Source organism: Balaenoptera ricei, chromosome 8, assembly GCF_028023285.1.
Source record: "Balaenoptera ricei isolate mBalRic1 chromosome 8, mBalRic1.hap2, whole genome shotgun sequence".
NCBI lineage: Eukaryota > Metazoa > Chordata > Mammalia > Artiodactyla > Balaenopteridae > Balaenoptera > Balaenoptera ricei.
This window is the reverse complement of record NC_082646.1, coordinates 108,848,251-108,865,099: the sequence shown is the minus strand read 5'-3', so window position 1 is coordinate 108,865,099 and position 16,849 is coordinate 108,848,251. Positions and strand designations below refer to the sequence as shown.

General features: G+C 62.4%; 2 protein-coding genes across 6 annotated transcripts; both read right to left on the bottom strand.

The window, feature by feature from the left end:
• Positions 1 to 50: 50 nt before the first annotated feature.
• Positions 51 to 6,217, bottom strand: RPS6KB2 (ribosomal protein S6 kinase B2). Of its 5 annotated transcripts, none has more exons than XM_059932169.1 (15): positions 5,544 to 5,700; positions 5,135 to 5,349; positions 4,918 to 5,038; positions 4,501 to 4,569; positions 3,830 to 3,977; positions 2,700 to 2,757; positions 2,475 to 2,575; positions 2,306 to 2,396; positions 2,131 to 2,221; positions 1,906 to 2,013; positions 1,299 to 1,361; positions 1,078 to 1,155; positions 887 to 994; positions 675 to 787; positions 51 to 474 (listed from the first exon to the last, which is right to left on the bottom strand). In XM_059932169.1, exons 1-15 carry the CDS (start codon positions 5,619 to 5,621, stop codon positions 282 to 284), a joined length of 1,635 nt encoding a protein of 544 aa, XP_059788152.1. In that variant the 5' UTR covers positions 5,622 to 5,700; the 3' UTR covers positions 51 to 281. The 5 variants fall into 5 exon arrangements, 4 of the variants coding, with proteins under 4 accessions (XP_059788152.1, XP_059788153.1, XP_059788150.1 ...); XM_059932170.1 differs by having other exon boundaries at positions 5,135 to 5,175; XM_059932167.1 differs by lacking the exon at positions 5,135 to 5,349 and having other exon boundaries at positions 5,544 to 6,152.
• Positions 6,218 to 6,736: 519 nt separating this feature from the next.
• On the bottom strand, positions 6,737 to 15,401 carry CARNS1 (carnosine synthase 1). The gene is made up of 10 exons (XM_059932155.1): positions 15,328 to 15,401; positions 14,838 to 14,877; positions 13,227 to 13,500; positions 12,335 to 12,424; positions 11,599 to 12,086; positions 11,192 to 11,366; positions 11,021 to 11,106; positions 10,053 to 10,284; positions 9,679 to 9,959; positions 6,737 to 8,991 (listed from the first exon to the last, which is right to left on the bottom strand). Exons 2-10 carry the CDS (start codon positions 14,838 to 14,840, stop codon positions 7,765 to 7,767), a joined length of 2,856 nt encoding a protein of 951 aa, XP_059788138.1. The 5' UTR covers positions 14,841 to 14,877; positions 15,328 to 15,401; the 3' UTR covers positions 6,737 to 7,764.
• Positions 15,402 to 16,849: the final 1,448 nt, after the last annotated feature.

Here is a 16,849-nt window from a genome sequence, read left to right as displayed (position 1 = left end):
ACCCCACCCGCCCCTGCCCCAGAAGTCCAAAGGAGAAGCCAGGTCAGAGCCATGATTGAATACTTTAATAATCCAAGGGCACAGCTCAACTGCGGGAGGCCAGGGGGGCAGCCCCCCTCGACTGGCAGCCGTAGTCTGCAGTCCTTCGTGTTCATGATTCAGGGGCACGGCCGCCTCCAGCAGAGACACACTCACACACACTCGCTCCTGTACCCCTAGGCACAGCCCCAGGTCTCTGGAACTGGCCCGGGGTCCCGCTGCCCTCATCTCCACCCACCCTCTTAGCGCCCGGGGCGCCCACGGCCTTTCTTGGACTTCTTGGTCCCTGAGGGGGGTCGGATGGGGAGGGGGGCAGTGCTCGAGGGTGGTGGTGGTGGCAGCGGCGGCAGCAGGAGAGGGGGTAGAGGGGGCTCCGGGGGCTCTGGTGGGCCGGGGCTGGGCCGGAATCCCTCAAAGGGCGAGAACTTCAGGGGGCTGCAGGGGAAACCAAGGCAGAGTCAGCATTTACTGGCACGGGGCCAGGATGCAGTCAGGTGCCCACCCAGGCAGCCCCTGCCATAGAGGTCCCCATGGTAGACAGAGAAACAGAGGCTGAAGCTGGTTCAGAGATGGCCAAGGCAGCCCTGGGGTTGACGGCAGAGCCAAAGCTAGAATGGGCCCCCACCCCACGGTACCTGATGGGGGTCCAGGGGCTGCTGTTGAGGCGCCTGGGGGAGCGCAGCTTGGGCTGGAAGGAGAAGCCCTCCTTGATGCTGTCCAGGACGGAGGGCGCCACGTACGTGAAGCCCTAGGGGGCAGAGGCGGGGCCAGGCGATGCTCAGGGTCCACCGCTCCTTGGCCACACCCCTGCCCGTGTCCCCCTAACCCTCAGGCCCCCAGACCTCACCAGGAAGGCCTGGTTGGCGCTCTCACTGAGGGCCGTGTCGTCTGGACTGTCCACCGGCGTCTGCCTCGTGAAGTGGGAGTCAAACTGGCTCACGTCCTCCTCCGACTGCTGTGGGCACCCCGGGGGGAGAGTCAGGGGTGTCCAGGACAGGGCCCTCCACCCGCCCACAGGCCAGTGGGACCTCCACTCACCAGGGAGGGCCGGAAAGGGGGGTCCACGCGGCGGGCCAGGAGGTCGTCCCAATTAACGTGCCGGAAGAAGGGGTGCCTCTGTGGGCAGAGTGCCCCCAAACGTGCCAACATTTCACCCTCCGTGGCTCCCTCAGAGACTCTCCCTGCCCTAGAGCCCTGCCCCCTGCACCCAGACACCCTTGGGGTCTCAGCCCTGCCCCTCGTAATGGTCCCAGACCCACCTGCACATCAGCGGCGTCCCCGGGGCCACCCCCGATACGTTGGCTGGGATTCCGCTTCAGAAACTGCAGGACAAGGGCAGGGGGTGAGGGTCTCAGGCAGAGGTACCAATTGTTTCCGAGTGGCCCCAGGAGGTGGGGAAAGGTGAGAAAGGGGTCGTGGCTCGCGGTGGGGGCCCTGGAGTGTGGTCTCCACCTACTGACACCCTCAGGATTTCCAAGGTTTGGTGCCATGGCCCCTTCTCCACAAAGCCTTTGCTGGCATCACCCCAGGGCACATTCGTGGGGATCCAACTCACAATCTGGGTGGGGTGCCTCGCCTCCCACTTTGATCCCCAGTGACCGACTTTTTGAGGAGAGCGGCCAGTGCGTGGCTCAGGTCTCGCTGATGAGGACTCGGACTAGGGACCTGTCCACGGTCGGCAGCCGGTCTGCGTCAGAGCTGACGTCTCACACCTCACAGCCGGTGCTCCTCATCCCAAAGGCACATCGTACAGGTGGGGGAAGGGGAGAGGGGAGCTCCAGCAGCCCTGGCCCAGGGAGACTCAGGAGCCCATGTGGGGCCTGGGAGAAGAGACAGGGGCCGGACCAAGGGCAGGAGGGAGCCCACCTTCTTGACGAGGTCCCGGGCATCCGGGGTGAGGTAGGCGGGCAGCTCCAGCTTCCCTCTGATGATCTTGTCCATGGTTTTCTTCCGGTTCTCTGCAGTGAAGGGTGGCTGGAGAAGGCAGAGGGTGAGAGGAGCCTTGCGGGCCTCCCACTGGGCCCGCCCCTGCCCCGGGAGGGGGCCCTCCTCCCGCCCCCATGCCCACCCTCCCGAGGAGGCTGGACTTGCCGATCCAGTGAGCATGTCGTACATCAGGGCCCCCAAGCTCCACCAGTCCACCGCCCGGTTGTGGCCACTGCGCACCAGAATCTCAGGGGCCCTGGGGGCCAGGTGGAACCATCAGTCAGGCCGAGCCCTGCCTGGCTGTCCGCCCGACCCCTGGGCCCAGCCGGCTGCCGCTTACATGTACTCGATGGTGCCGCAGAAGGTGTGGGTGACGGCACCCTCGTGAATCGACTCCTTGCAGAGGCCGAAGTCCGTCAGTTTGATGTGACCTGAGGAAGAATGTTAGGGTGGGTCGGTCAGGACCCCAGGCCACCCCACAGGGCTCAGCCCTCCCTACACATGCGCACCCTGGCTGTTGAGCATGATGTTCTCAGGTTTGAGATCCCGGTAGATGATGCCTTGGGAGTGGAGATGGCCCAGGGCCAGTGTGATCTCTGACAGGTAGAAACTGCAGAGACAGGACAGGGTGAAGGCAAGGGCGGGGGGTGGGGGGTGGGGGGGCGGTGGAGCCAGGCCCTGGCGGGGAGGGGTCCCTGGACCCCCTCAGGAGAGAGGCTGGAGGTAACACCCACCAGGCCGTGTCTTCCAGGAAGATGCCCTCTCGCTCCAGATGTGTGAAGAGCTCGCCGCCTGCGACACAAACATGTCAGCAGCTGTGTGCTGGGACCAAGCTCTTCTGCTCGCCGAGCCTTGGTTTCTTCTCGGGGAGAGTGGGGCTCGTAATTCCCGCCCTACCTGCCTCCCAGAGCTGCCGTGGGGACTCAATTCAATTCAGCAAACGTCTACCGACGCCTACTCGGTGCCTGGCCCTGTGCTGGGTGAAGCTGGGGACAGAGGTGAAGAGACCCAGCCACTGCCCGCAGGACGCTCAGTCTAATGGGGAGACAGACACGCACACAGCTGCTCCAATGTGCCAGACTGAGGCCACGGCTCTGAGAGCCCAACCCAAAAAACTTCACAGAGGAGACAGGAGGACACAACTAACCCCAACGTGAGGGGACAGAGAAAGTCCCTGGCAGCGGTGAGACTTAAAGGGGATGCAGAGATGGAGCGCAGGAAATGAAGCTCCCAGGGCTCATCGGGACAGATGGGGTCAGTGGGAAAAGCAGGCCCGGATCGCTTCGTGGCGAGTAGGGGACACCAGGCCACGGAGGCCAGGCTTGATCCGGGCAGTTGCAGGGAGCCATGGAATTCTGAGTAGGAGTGTTGGGGGCAATCCCGTGCTCTGAGACGATGACCCTGGAAGTTGGTGGAGGAGACACTAGGAAGAGGGTGAGCTGGAGGCTTCGAGGCCAGTTAAGAAACAACTGCGACACCTCCCCTCCACCCAAGAGAGTAGAGAGGATAGAGGCCACTGCAGAGAATTGACCACCTGGATTGGGATCTGACTGGATGCAGGGCACACAGGAGGGAGGACCAGGACATGAAGGGCTACTGGAAATGGACAAAACAACCCTCTGGATATCTATACAAACTCCCACCATTCCCATCCACCCCCAACACCGGTGAGGGATACAAGAGGCACTGGACAGACGTTTGCTGAATGAATGAATGAATGAATGAATGAACAAACGGACAGAGGGATGGATGAGGTGGGGCCCCCCTGGCCATTCTACATACCACATCTCTCCCAGCTCCCCCCAGAGCTCCCTGTGCTGGTTCCCTGGCCTTGCCCACACCCCGGATGGGCCCGCACTCATACCACTGAGGCACTCCAGGATGAGGTAGAGTTTGCCGCCAGTCTGGAAGGCATAGGCCAGTTCGACAATGAAGGGGTGCTTCACTGACTCTAGAATGTTCCGCTCAGCCCGCGTGTGCGCCGTGTCCTTGGCGTTGCGCACAATTTTGGCCTGCAGAGGCAGGGGTCGGTTAGAAGGTGGGCCCCCAGGACTCCCTCAGTCCCTCCAGCCATTCTCTATCACCCCATTGTATTTCTCCATAATTCTTCGGCTATCAGCAACCATCCTTTCCAGGGACTGGTTTATCCTAGTAGCATGGTGTTTCTCGCCTCCACACTCATGACATTTGGGGCAGATAATTCTTTGCTGTGGGGGGCTGTCTTTTGCATTGTAAGACCTTTAGCAGAATCCCTGGGCTCGACCCACTGGATGCCTGTGGCAGCCCCTCTCTACTCGTGACTCAGAAATGTACACCGACATTGCCAACATTGCCAGACGTTGCCTGGGAGGCAATACTGCCCGTGGTTGAGAATTACTGCAAAACAATATAATTGCTACTGACAATAAACAATTAAGTGCCCAAGATAGTGACCATCTCCTCCACCACGTTCACTGCTGTCTCCCAAAGGCCGGTGGAGTACATGGGGAATGGCAGCCACTGGGTGAGGATCTGTCGGCTGAACAAATGACTCACCTTCCTCAGGACTTTCATGGCATATATTCTGCCCACATTGGTGCCCTGCACCTTTCGCACCTGGAACACCTGCAGGGCAGGGGAGACAGGATCAACCTCCCTCTCCATATCCTATCTTCAAAAAGCCCTACCCTGAAGCTCTGGCACTGGGACCAAGAGGCCCACCCAAGAGTGGGGCGGTAAAGATTTCAAGTCCGATTCTAAGAGGATTTACAAGTCGAACTTTTTTTTCTTTTAACTTTTTGGCGGCGCGGCATGTGCGATCTTAGTTCCCCGAACCAGGGATCGAATCCCCGCCCCCTGCATTGGAAGCACTGGACCGCCACAGAAGTCTCTATAAGTCTAATTTGTTTTGAGACCCTTTGGTGCAGCAAGACTGAGGCTGTGAGGCCAGTGAGGAAGGAGGAGGGCCGGTACCTTGCCATAGTTCCCCTTGCCCAGCACACGCAGCAGCTCAAAGCAGTGGGGCCCGATGCGCTCAGGGCCCGGGTTCACACTGCTCTCAGTCAGCTCCACCTCCTCATAGCGTCCCACAGGCCTGTGGACACAAGAAGTTAACGGGCGCAAGCTCCAGTGCTCCTCAGGTCCCCTTCCCCAGCCCATTCCCTCCTCCCCCAACACGACCCTCACTCACTCCAGGCCAGCCGCCCTCAACTCGGCAAGGGGACACACGTCCTGTGAGAAACCGAGGGGTAAGAGGCAAGGGAGGTGCCAGGCTCCCTCCCCGCAAGCTGGACTGCTTGGCCCAGGCGTGCAGATGGTGAGGAACGGGAGCTGGCAGGCGATGGGCCAGGACTGGGGAGGAGAGGCGAGGGCAGGAAAGGGAGACGCAAGGGAAGGGCTGGGGGCCTGCAAGACAGGTGGGGGTGAAGGTAGGGTCAGAGCCTAATAGTGGCCGGGATCTTAGACCGGGGTCTGCAGGAGAGGAGCCCACTCTGGGGGCAGGGGGGTGGCGGCGGGCGCACGGGCCATCCCACCGCCTGGATGATGGGATCGAGCCGGGATCGAGCCGGGATCGAGCCGCGCCCGGGCGGACCACTCACCGCGGGGCTGAACTCTGGCTCGCCCTCGCCCTCGCTGCCTTCCTCCGTCTCCAGGTCCAGGTCAAACACCGCCGCCATGGCTGCGCCGGCCCCGCGGGCCCCCAGGCGCTTACCCAGCCGCGCTCTGACTGACAGGCCGGCCCGGGCCTTACGTCATCACTCCGCGACGGCGGCCTCGCGCACCGATGACGCAAGAGGCTGCCCCTCCCGCGAGCCGGCGGCGAGAAAAGTTGGCGTCCGTCACAAGGCATCTCGGGAATGGTAGTTCCTGAGTGCAGGGGTGCTAAAGCCCGCCGAACCTTCTTCCGCGGGCCCCTCAGTCTTCCCAGCACAGCTTCCCCCGGGGCGGCACAGGACAAGGGCCTCCTGGAAGCCGACCATTTTGGTTCTGGGGCGACTTTGACTTTGGACGGGGCAGAGTCCAAGTGCATGCAGGTGTGAGTGTAAATGCAATTCCCAGCCCCGTTGGAGCCCTACGCTGCCAGGTTGGGTGGTGGCGAGAGGCGGGTCGAGTATATCTCTCTGTTCGCCTCTGAAAGGGAGCCGGCTGCTGCATCACGGTCTCTAACGTGCCTCCCGTTCGAGGACCCGCAAGTCAGCATTTACTGCTCCGTGCTCAGCTCACTGCTGGGCTTTGTTGCCAGATTCCTGCCGGAAAGGGTTTGAGTCTCACTGATCCACCCGTAATTATGGGCTTGTGCTGTGCGTCAGACACACGAACTTGTGTTTGGTGACACTACAATAATGAACACACCAAACCTACTCTGTGAGTTTAGATTTGGGGATGGATTCTTGTTGGATGGGACTCTGGGAGTGTGAACTGGGCCAGACCAGGCCTTGGATGAGTTCTGATTTTTGGAAGCTGTCTGGGTGTGCATTCCAGTTGGACAGGGGAGGCTAGATATGAGCTCAAATGGACAGAATTCAGGGTCTCCAGGCTGGAGGAGGGTTATCTGGTTGGGTGTGGCCCTCGTTGTAATTCCACCCTTGGGTTTGGGTCCTGGTGTAGGTGCCGCTGGCAGGCCCCTCGCCAAAGGTCAACCCAGAGGCCTGGTCAGTGTGGCGGTTTATCCTTAGCTCTAGACGCTATGGGTATCCCCTAACTACCTCTCCCTCCCCCTTCCCCATCCCCTGTCTACCTGAGCTTGAGAAGTGTTGGCCAAGTCGCAAGAACCTATCCCAGACTCTGCACGTTTCACTAGCCCATAAGCCTTTATTTGGAGAGGGACGCTTATGGAGCTGTCCACAGCTTCTGTGCAGCACAGAGGCAGAGTTCTTAAAGCAGCCTCCCCTGAATGAGGAAGGGAGTGTAGAGTCTCCTCTGCCAATGCTAGTTAGGTGTGCCTGAGGCCAAAGCACCAAAGCTTGGTGGATAAGGTGCATAGTGCACGGGAGGGGTGTTCACATGTCTCAGGGCCACATATAGGAGGTGAGTGGGGCCTGGAAGCTGAGTGGGCAGGTACAACTTAGTAAAAGCAGAAACCTGGACCTTGCATCTTGTCCCTCGACTCTTCATCCACTGTGGTATGACATCGAGGCAGTGGCTTTTCCTCTCTGAGCCTGTTTCCTTTTCTGTAGAATGGGGCAATAGTGTCTGCCTGGAGGGGAGATGGTTACTGCTGACCCCAGGTCACCTGCTTCTACTGCTCAGGCCAAATGAGGCAGGTGGGGCACTGCCAAACATTGTCAGCAGGCTCCAGAACTATCTAGAATTTGTTAAATGAGGGGGTGAGAGTAGGAGGACCAGGGGTTTAGTCTCAGGTTTTCTTGGGATTTGTCCAAAGCCAGAGGCCAGGTTCTCTCCTGTAGGCAGCAGGAAGAGACAGACCTGGAGGGGTGGGAAGGATGGGCTGGGTTTGGGCCCACTCGCACTAACCTGGGGGCGGGGTGTGTGTGTGTGTGTGTGTGTGTGTGTGTGTGTGTGTGTGTGCAGCTGTTGTTGCTTCTCCATGACTAGAGTCCTGGGAAGCTATGGGCTGGACTGGGGCCTTCGGGAGGGCAAGCAGCCCACCAGCTACTTCTTTTGTGGCCCCTCAAGTCCAGGAGGCCGTGGTGTCAAAATAGCCCTGCCGCTCTGGAACAGACCTGGGGCCTTGGAGGGGACCAGACCTCTCCAACGGTTGGGGCAGGGCCATGGGAAGAGAAGCAGGGAGAGCACCAGGGAGCAGAGAGCACCACCGCGTCCCCTCCAGCACTTTGCCCCTGCCCTCTGGCCCCAGCACTATTTGAAGTGGGACAAGAAGTAGGCAACGGGGTAGTGGGGCCCGTCGATGCCCAGGCCCTGGCAGAGGCCCAACAGGCGGAGACGGGCCTCGGCCGGGCTGGACCCAGCACAGGCCACACTGCAGTAGGGCTCCTCGTATTCTCCAGGCACCAGGGCCTCCTCCAGCAGATTGAGACGCAGCAGGCCCTGGTCGTGAAGAGCCTGCAGGGTCTCGCGGCTGGCGGTGGAACTCAGCGCCTGCAGGTGCTGGGACACCAGGCACATGACACCCACCAGGTGGCCACGGGCGCGTGGGTGGGCAGGCAAGGCAGGCCGCAGGCCGCAGGCCACCATAGCAGCAGCGAGCAGCAGGTCCACACCATAAAGCTCCTGGATCCAGTCTCGCAGGTAGAAGCCACCCATGCGGGGGTTGATCTCGATGAGCCGCGGCCCAGCCCTAGTCAGCTTGAGCTCCACGTTGAAGACCCCATCCAGCAGCCCGCAGCCCAGGCAACAGCGGAAGGCTGCCTGCACCAGCTGTGCCTCCTGCTCCGGTGCCAGCCCAGTGGGCATGCAGGCCGCCGTCTCAGTGAAGCCAGGCAGCCGTGTGGGGCCATTGTCGGAGACGAAGGCAGCCAGCAGTCTCCCTCCAAACAACACCAGATCCACGTCGTGTTCGGTGCCCTCGATGAACTCCATCAGCAGCATGGCATTGCCCCAGCCCAGCCCGATGCCGGGGTGGTCGGCCTCGCCCTGCAGGTCTCGGGAGATCCGGGAAAAGTGCTCATGGCACTGCGACGCGTCCTCCACCAGCCGTACACCCACTGCACCCGCCCCAAACTCCAGCTTCATGACACCTGGCAGGGGCACCTGGCGGACAGCACTGTCCACGTCGGCCTCGCTCTCCAGTGGGCAGCAGGGCACAGCATAGAGGGAGGGTGCGGGCCAGGGTGGGCCATGGCGGCACAACAAGTGCAGCTGGGTGTGGCTCTTCTGCTTAGCCAGGTGCATGGCGGCTGGCGGGTTGCAGGGCAGGCCCAGCTCCTGGCAGAGCAAGGCCGTGAGCACCAGGCAGTCATCCCAGTAGGAAAAGCAGCCGTCTAGCTGCAGGCCGCGTGCCCGCACCAGCTCCGCCAGCACCCGTGCGTTCTCCTCATCCCTCCGGTGCTCTGTTATATCGAAGTGGATGAAGGTCTGCACCAGCTGGGACGCAAAGTGGTTGGGGTCCGACTCCACCAGGTGCAGCTGCAGAAACCACAGGGCGGCAACACACCGAGATCAGCTTGTGCTGGGCGCTGGGCAATAGGATGGGGCCTAGAACATGGTCCTGGCCCTCGGGGGAGACAGCTTCACCAGTGCTACGCGCTCAAAACATATTTGTTGATGACTGAGTAGAAGGTACAGAGGTGGGACACCTAATCCAGCCAAGAGGGTAGGGAAGGCAACCTAGAGGAGGCAGTGCTTAAGCTGGGAGCTGAGTAAGGTTTAGCCAGAGGAAAGATGGCTGCAGGAGGGCGTGTGTCATCTAGATGGGAGGGGTGGCAGAGAGGGCTGGTGGACTCTTTCCCACTGTCAGGCTCAGTCTGGCCAGGGTTTGTAGGGAACCACCAGGGTTCGTAAGGAAACCACCAGGGTTCGTAGGGAAACCACCAGGGTTCGTAGGGAAACCACCAGGGTTAGGGCTTGGGACTGCTGGTCTGGTGTCCCGAGTGGCCTTTTACTCCTAGCAGGGACAAAATTCAGCTAGGAGCGGGAAAAAGTTGAGACTCCTAACCTGCACGGGGAACCCCTACGCTTGGGCTCTAGGCCCCCGGCTAGATCGCCCCGCGCAGGCCCCGCCCCAAGGCCAACACCGCCCCTGGCCCCGCCCCGGGCCCTGCCTCCACCACTCAGGCCGGAACTTCGAGCCCCGCCCCGCCCCGCCCCGCCCACCTTGAGCCCGTAGTCGCGCGCCGCGTCCCACACGAATTTCTTGCTGACACGGCCCGCGCCGAGCACCAGCAGCTGCTTCCCCTCCATGAGGTAGCGGGCCGAGCGCCGCAGCATCGTCTCCACCAGCGGCGCGGCCGCCGCCTCCTCGGCCGCCAGCCCCGGGCGCGGCGCGGCCCACAGCCCTTCGAGCGCGCCGCACGCCTCCAGACACAGGCCTCCGTTCAGCTCCAGGGCCACGGGGGTCAGCGCGCGGCCGGCCACTGACAGGGCGAAGTCCACCCCTGGGCCGGGCAGGGGGCGCGGGCTGAGTGCGGGCCGCCTTCGGGCCTCGGGCCCCCCTCCTCCCGTCCCCGTCCCGGGCGGCCCGCACTCACCGAGGAAGTCAGTGCGGACCTGGCGCCCGCCGCGCTGCTCAGCGCTCAGGCCGGCCTCCAGGGTCAGCACGGCGGCTAGCGCGGCCTCGGCCGCCGCCTTGACGCGCTGCCGCACGACTGCCACCTGCGAGGCCTCACCCAGGCCGCACTGGACCAGCGCCGCCTCCAGCGTCCGTGGCAAGGAGCTCTGGTGCCGCAGAGGCCGGTCCCCACGGCCCACGCTGCACACCACCTGGGCAAGGTGAGGCTCAGGGGGCCGGTCCAGGAGGAGTCCGCCCGGGACTATCCCCGGTCCCAGCACACCTTCCCCTATGCCACGATCCAGGCCACACCCCTCACTGGACATTCAAGTCCTGTGCTCCAATGTGACTTACACTGCACAAACCACCTTCCCTGCCACTGCTCGTCTGGTCCCCCTGGGGGGACTCTACCCAGGCTTCCAGGCCCAGCTGGGGTCTCTGCTGCCTAAGGGCTCTAAGCATGCTTGCTCCTACTCACTACAGCCCTGGGGGCCTGTTCCACCCTGGTGGGCTTAGCCCTAGAGCTCCCTGAGGGCAAGGTTGAGTCTCTCCCTCTCAGCTTGGCCCAGAGCTGTGTACCTAGGAGGGTCCCTAAGCCTCCCTCCTAAAGGGCTCCAGGCCCTGGAGGTTTGTCAGGGACCCTGGGTCAGCCTCTTCTGTGGGGAAGAGCTCCCTGGGAAGAGGTTTCAGCCCTGGGCCCCTGGTACCCAGAATGGGATACCAGGTAAGGCTCCGGATGTGGGAGGAGCACAGGAAGGGTTGGAGAGGAGGGAAAGTGTCAGACCCAGGAGTCCTCCCAGAGGCAACAAAAATCCTCCGCCCCCACCCCTGCCCCCGCCCCCGCCCCGCAAGATTTTTGTCCTCTCTGCCCAGGGGTCCTCATCAGCTCAGTGGAACTGGGCTGGGGTGTGGCAGCAGGGGCATGACCTGAACCTGAGCCATGCTCACCTTGCTCAGCAGGGGCCTGTCACCCTGTGTCCGACAGACCACAGCACAGATACGCAGAGCCAGCTCAGGGCCAGGCGGGGGGCTGCCTGGGGGAAGACGGTGAGGCCTGAGCACAGAGCGGCCAGGAGGCCAAGCCAGGCTCCACCTCTGGCTGGCACAGGTGGCTCTCACCTGGGAAGGGCAGCCGGGCAGGTGGGCATACAGCCTCCACCAGGACACTCTCCTCCTCCTCCAGTTTCTCCAGCAGTGCCAGCACTGTGTCCACCACTGGGCCCAGCTCAGCTCGGGGGTACAGACGCATTGCCTGCCGCCCCCTCCAGCGCCAGCCGCTGAGCTTCACGGCTACCTGCAACAGGCAGGGGAAGGGGGCCTCCTCACCACCCCACGGACCTGCAGGGTGGGACGCTCATACCACAGGAGCTAATGAGTAAACTGAGGTAAGAAGGCAGGGGATTACCACAGAGATGGGGCAGTGGTAGGGCTCAAAGTTGGGGACCGCTTCCCAGCAGGACCCGGTAACCCTCCACGGGTCCCCTCCTGCTGGCCTCTGCACATCCTCGGGGGCAGGAGCCCGTTACCTGCAGGGCATCACCCAGGGCCTCGGAGTGCAGAAAAGCCCCTACTTCCTCCTTCACCAGTGTCTCCTGGCCCTCTTTGCCATTCAGCTCCACCAGCCGTAGTCCCGGGCTGGCATCCCCTCCCCGCAGCAGTGCCGGCGGCTTGTAGGTGAAAGCCAAGGTAGCTGGTACAACCACGTCACCCTGCTGAGCTAGCAGTCGCCTCGTCAGCAGCCGGTCCTCCAGCAGCCGGGCCAGCTCGGCTGAGGCTCCTGTGGGGCAGGTCAGGTCGCGAGCGAGCTCAGCTGCCTCTCGACCCCAGCCAGGCCCCAGCCCCAGGCCCGCCAGGAAGTAGGTGGCGCGGCGAGGGGGGACAAAATCATCCAGGAATGTCAGGCCCCCCGGGTGGAAGCTCACGGCCTTGGAGACCAGCAGGGCTGCTTCGCCCGGCTGCCCTGGTGCTGGCACCTTTGTCAGCCAAGCAGGGGACAGGCAAAGGAGCATGTTTCCTGTGGGCAGAAGGAGGAGGGTTGCTGGCCAGGGAAGACTTAATGCCCCCATGCCCTCCACCTCCAGCCTGGGCCCCTGGGTAGTCGGGACAGCTGCTCCCAGAACCCACCCCCACTCGGAGTAGGGCAGCTGGCCCGGTGGAATGCAGGCAGTTGCCAGGGTTGGCGGGTATTTTGGGATGTGGCTGGGCCAGGGCAGGGCTGCCCTTTCTGTAGGAGGGGGTGGGGGAACTTGGGCACACACTCACCCGGGCTCTGGACCCCGCCCTCCAGCAGCAGAGACAGAAAGGTGCTGGGGGATCCCAGAATGCACAAGGTCACCTCCGCTCCAGGGCAGCCTTGAGGAGGAGAACATTGCCAAGCTCACCAGGGGCTCCCCTTGCTCTCTTTCCGCCCACCTTTCCCCACCCCCATAGCCCTGCCCTCACCCTTGGACCCCCAGGTCCTCCCCGGGTATCGGACGAGAAAAGTAAAGGGGACAGAGGAAGCTGGAGAGCGAAGGGGAAGCTGCCTGCCCACCTTGCCCTCTGAGGCTAGCTCCCTTCCCTCTGCAGCTGGCCCAGAAGGCACTGGAGGCTGGGTGACTGGAGACGTGTGTTCTAGCCTGAGCTCTGCCACTGACTTTCTGTGTGACCCTTGGTCCCTGTGCGGTGAGGGGAGGAGTCTCTGCACCTCAGTTTCCCAGTCTGTACAATGGGGCCCAGTCTGTGATGTTCACGCACTCTAGCTGTAAGCCCTCTGTCCACACAAAATCTTTTGTGGCTGCCTGATACATGAAACAGATAAAGCAGAGGAGGAGTCCTGGGTCCCAGCTGCTAGCTGCCTCCACAGCAGCTCCCAAGACACTTCTGTAGAAGCTTTGGGTCCACAGAACATGGATTGCAAATCCCAGGGCTGGATTTTCTGGGGGTGGGAGGGAAGCCTTGATCTCTGACTTTACTGGTGCCAGATGCCCTTTGAAATGCCTGCCTTCCGGAGGTTGACTGGCCTTGTCTCCCTGGCTTCAGACCAAGCCAGAGCCTAGGGGAAGGGGCCGACCTTGACAGAGGTGGGAAGCAGGCTGGGCTGAGGGTGCCTCCCTCCTCTAGGGGTGCCCCCTCCCCCCAGGGGTCCCCCCTCCTCCGTGGAGCCCTCGGGCACCTGTGCGGGGCACCTGGGTGCGGTCCTGGGTCTCTGGAAGGCCAGCTTGCTGCAGACAGCTCTGCAGGAGACTGTAGTAGTAGACAGTCCAGGCCCGGGCCTCCGCCCCCTCGGGGGAGCCCTTGCAGTCCAGGGCCACGTCATGGCGCCAGGAACCATGGAAGCAGCCTGGGGGTGGCAGGCCAGAGCCCCCGCCCCATGGGCCCTCCTCTTCTTCCAGGTCCTTGGAGCCCAGCGGGGAGTCACACTCGGGACCCAGCGGATCCAGGGACAGCTGAGGGAGGGAGAAGTGGTGGGTCTTGGGCAGGGTGGGCAAGGGGCATATTAAGTCACCCAAGGGTATAAGCCCCCCACTCTCCTAACCTTGGGCAGACACTGTCCTAGGAACAAAAGAGGATGGGTTGGGTTGGGTTGGGGGATGAAGGCCTGTCACCAGGAACATGTAAGCGGGAGTGCTTTGTAAACTGTATGTGCAGTGCCCCAGCGGGTGGAGGCAGAAAGCAATGCACTGCTGGCTGGACCACTGCCCCCTCACCCCACGTCCAGGTCTGCCCCAGCTTGGTTCAGAGGGGCAGAGGTTTTTTGCCGGTTTTGTTTATCGAGGCAGCCCTGGGACCTAAAACAGCCCTGGCACGCTGTAGCTGCTCAAGATTTGATGACTGAAGGATAAGTGAACGAATGAACCAAGCAATCACTCTTGGGCTGCTCTCTTCTCCCTGGCCTCAGTGACCCATGTACCATCGTGGAGTTCTGCTGAGACCTAAATATGTGGGTGAATCTGGTCCACGGTCATCTCCAAGTAGGCTGGAGAATCTACCATACACCCAGTCCTGGGCCAGGCATTAGTAAGGAAAAAGCTGGTGCCCTTCTTTTCAGATGTTCTGAGTCATGGAAATGCTCACTTTAGATGAAATCTTACACCCTGCCCCTCTCTGAGGCTGGCTGACTCCCAAATGAGGCTGCTCAGAGGCTCACTGTGAACACACGTGCAGACACAGGTGGGCCTGTCCTCCGGGGGACAGGCTGGGCGTCCTTGGACAAATCGTGAGGTTTCTTTGGGACTTGTGGGTGCCTGGTGCCTGCCCTGTCACTCCCCCCCACCCCCCGCCGGGGTGCTGATGAGGCTTGGACCTAGAGAATCACCGTGGTCATTGCGAGACGGCATACTGCAGGCAGCCGGGAGGGCAGAGGTCTGGGCCTCAGACCTGGCCTGGAATCCCGGTTCGCCGGTGCCAAATTCTGAGGCTTGGTGCCCTTTCTTAGGAGCTGAGTCCCCTGAGAGCCCAGAATGGGTTCACTGCTATGTTCCCAAACTTAGAATGGGGCAGGGCGCATGGTAATAATAAGTTGCAGGATGAATGAATGCCAAAGGGGACCAAGAGTGCCCGCCTCCCAGAGCTGATGGGGGAGAGAGGCAGTGCCTGGCACACAGCAGCTGCTTGTCCCATGGCACACAGAGTGGGCGGTCAAGGGGTGTGTGCGCAGCTGGTCACGGGTCTGTCTGCACAGGCAGCCCCAGGGCTAGGCTTTTACGTGCCCGATGCTGCCCTCTGGGCCCTCCCTCTGATTAGGGGCTTGGGCTTTGGTGGGGAGGGACCAGGGGAGACTCACCATCTCACAGGTGGAGAGGATGAGAGACGGATGGAAGAGACTGACAGAGAGAGACAGAGGAGGGAGTCAGGGCAGCCGGATCTCTTCCGCAGAGCCCAGCCCCTAAGACTCTGGGGCAGAGAAGTGGCCGCGACCGCGCCGCTCTCCTGTCTCAGCCAGGAGGTGTCCAAGGCTGCCCCACCCCCACCCCCACCCCCACCCCCACCCCAAGGAAGCAGAGGGATTTCTGACGCCCGGACCCCATGGGGCCCGCACCCCGAGCTCACACATCCCAAGCTGTGCGGGGCAGGGCCGGGGGTCCTGGCGCTCAGCCCTTCCAGCGGGGGGCGCGCCGGGTCCCCGCGCGTGTGTGCGCGCGTCTGGGAGGGGTGTGCAGGCGGTGTCGCAGGTCCCGCTGGGGGGCGCGGGCGCTCAAGGTCCCGTCCCCGCGGCCCCTGCCCCGCAGCCCCCTCCCTGGCTCTCCCCGGGGCGCGGGCAGCAGCCGGGGTACCTGGCGGTTGGCAGCGGCTCGGCGGGGCTCTGCCGGGCTCGGCGGGAGGCGCGGACCCGGCGGGACTCGGCGGCGGCGGCACAGCGCCCGGCCGAGGCGGCGCCGCTTTATATAGAAGCGCCCGGGGCATGCCCAGTGCCAGGCGGGGGGCGGCGCGGGGCGAATTGGCCCGGCCCCACCGTCCTCCAGCCGGGGGACCCGGCAAAACCTCCGCCACCCATCCTGAACCTGGGGTCCTGGGGGTGGGCGGGCCCGGCCCTGCCAGAGGCAAGGCGCCCGGGGGGCCAGGGAGAGACAGAGGGACAGGCAGAGGGACAGACAGGAGACCTTCGGAGACACAGTAAGTCGAACAGAGGGCCAGGTTCTAACGGATAGCGATCGTCAGAGAGGGTCACAGACTTAGGGGCCGCGGTAAAGAAAAGACAGAGGACAGAGGGGGATAAATAAAGAGAGAGAGAGAGAGACCCATAATGGAAGAGAGATGGAAAGAGGATATAGGGGGAGGGGAAAGCTGGAGCCGGCAGAGACTGTTACCAGGGCTTGCCCTCAGGGGTGGGGTGGCCAGGAGAGCGGCTGGAGCACACAGTCCGGAGCCCTGACCTTGGATGGAGTCCTGAGCTCCCCAGCACCCTGGCGCGCAGCTGTCTGCCAAGGAGCACTGTGCTGTATGGCAGCAAGCAGTCCCAGAAAGGCCTTCTTGAACAGGGGTCCCTGTACATCTGCGGGGTCCCCTCCTCAGCTCTCCCAGCCCCTACAGTGTAGTGGCCACTAGGTAAGACGCCCCCCACAAGGGCAGTCCCAGTTCCCTGGGACACCCTCTGCCCTGCTGGGGGCCAAGAGGGAAGAGGGTGGCCAGGCTGAGAGCTCCAGTGGGTCTGAGCACAGCAAAGGAAGGGGCTTGTCTACACGATCTGCCCTGCCCATCAACACCCAGGTCAGCTGGACATCCACAGTTATACCCACAATCTCCCCAAAACGCACATCCTTACCCCCAGGTGCACCCATCCAAACACCCACAAAAGCACACCTCAAGAGACCTGGATCACAGCCACACATGCACCCCAAGAAACACACCCAGAGATTCATACCCTCACAAGTGTTGTCCCACTAGGTGGATTCCGATCCTAGATCCAGCTGTGGGGCCTGGGCACCTCCCCTTCCTGGTCTGAACCTCCCTCTACTCCTGACTTAAATGGGTCTAGTTACCATCTCATAGGACTGCGGTGAAGATTATCACAGCATCCTGAGCCCAGCACACGTAGGCTATTGTTGCAATTCTCCCACCTCACCCCCGCAAACTCAGACCCTCTCTCCAGAGACACCCCCCCCCCACCCCCGACTGTTCCCTAGAGCCTCCTGGGCTGGGGGAGGGTACTGACGGCCCCGCAGCACTTGTGGAGGCAAAGGTGGCTGCTTTGGCCCCTTTCTACAACCGTACACAGAGCAGCCTGTGAGGAACCACCCTGTCTACCAGTGGAGGGACTCAGAGATGAGAAGTGACTTACCTGGGGCCCCCCAGCCC

What these genes read in the sequence shown, in the direction of transcription:
- CARNS1 (XM_059932155.1), bottom strand. An exon ending in CACCCAGGTGCCCCGCACAG is followed by an intron (nt 12,425 to 13,226) that starts GTGCCCGAGGGC and finishes CTCCTCCTCAAG; the next exon opens with GCTGCCCTGGAGCGGAGGTG. An exon ending in CCCTGGGTGATGCCCTGCAG is followed by an intron (nt 11,367 to 11,598) that starts GTAACGGGCTCC and finishes TGCCTGTTGCAG; the next exon opens with GTAGCCGTGAAGCTCAGCGG.
- RPS6KB2 (XM_059932167.1), bottom strand. Translation starts at nt 5,974, where the DNA reads ATGCACTTGGACTCTGCCCCGTCCAAAGTCAAAGTCGCCCCAGAACCA. An exon ending in CCATGAAAGTCCTGAGGAAG is followed by an intron (nt 3,978 to 4,500) that starts GTGAGTCATTTG and finishes CTGCCTCTGCAG; the next exon opens with GCCAAAATTGTGCGCAACGC. An exon ending in CCCGGGACCTCGTCAAGAAG is followed by an intron (nt 1,362 to 1,905) that starts GTGGGCTCCCTC and finishes CTTGTCCTGCAG; the next exon opens with TTTCTGAAGCGGAATCCCAG.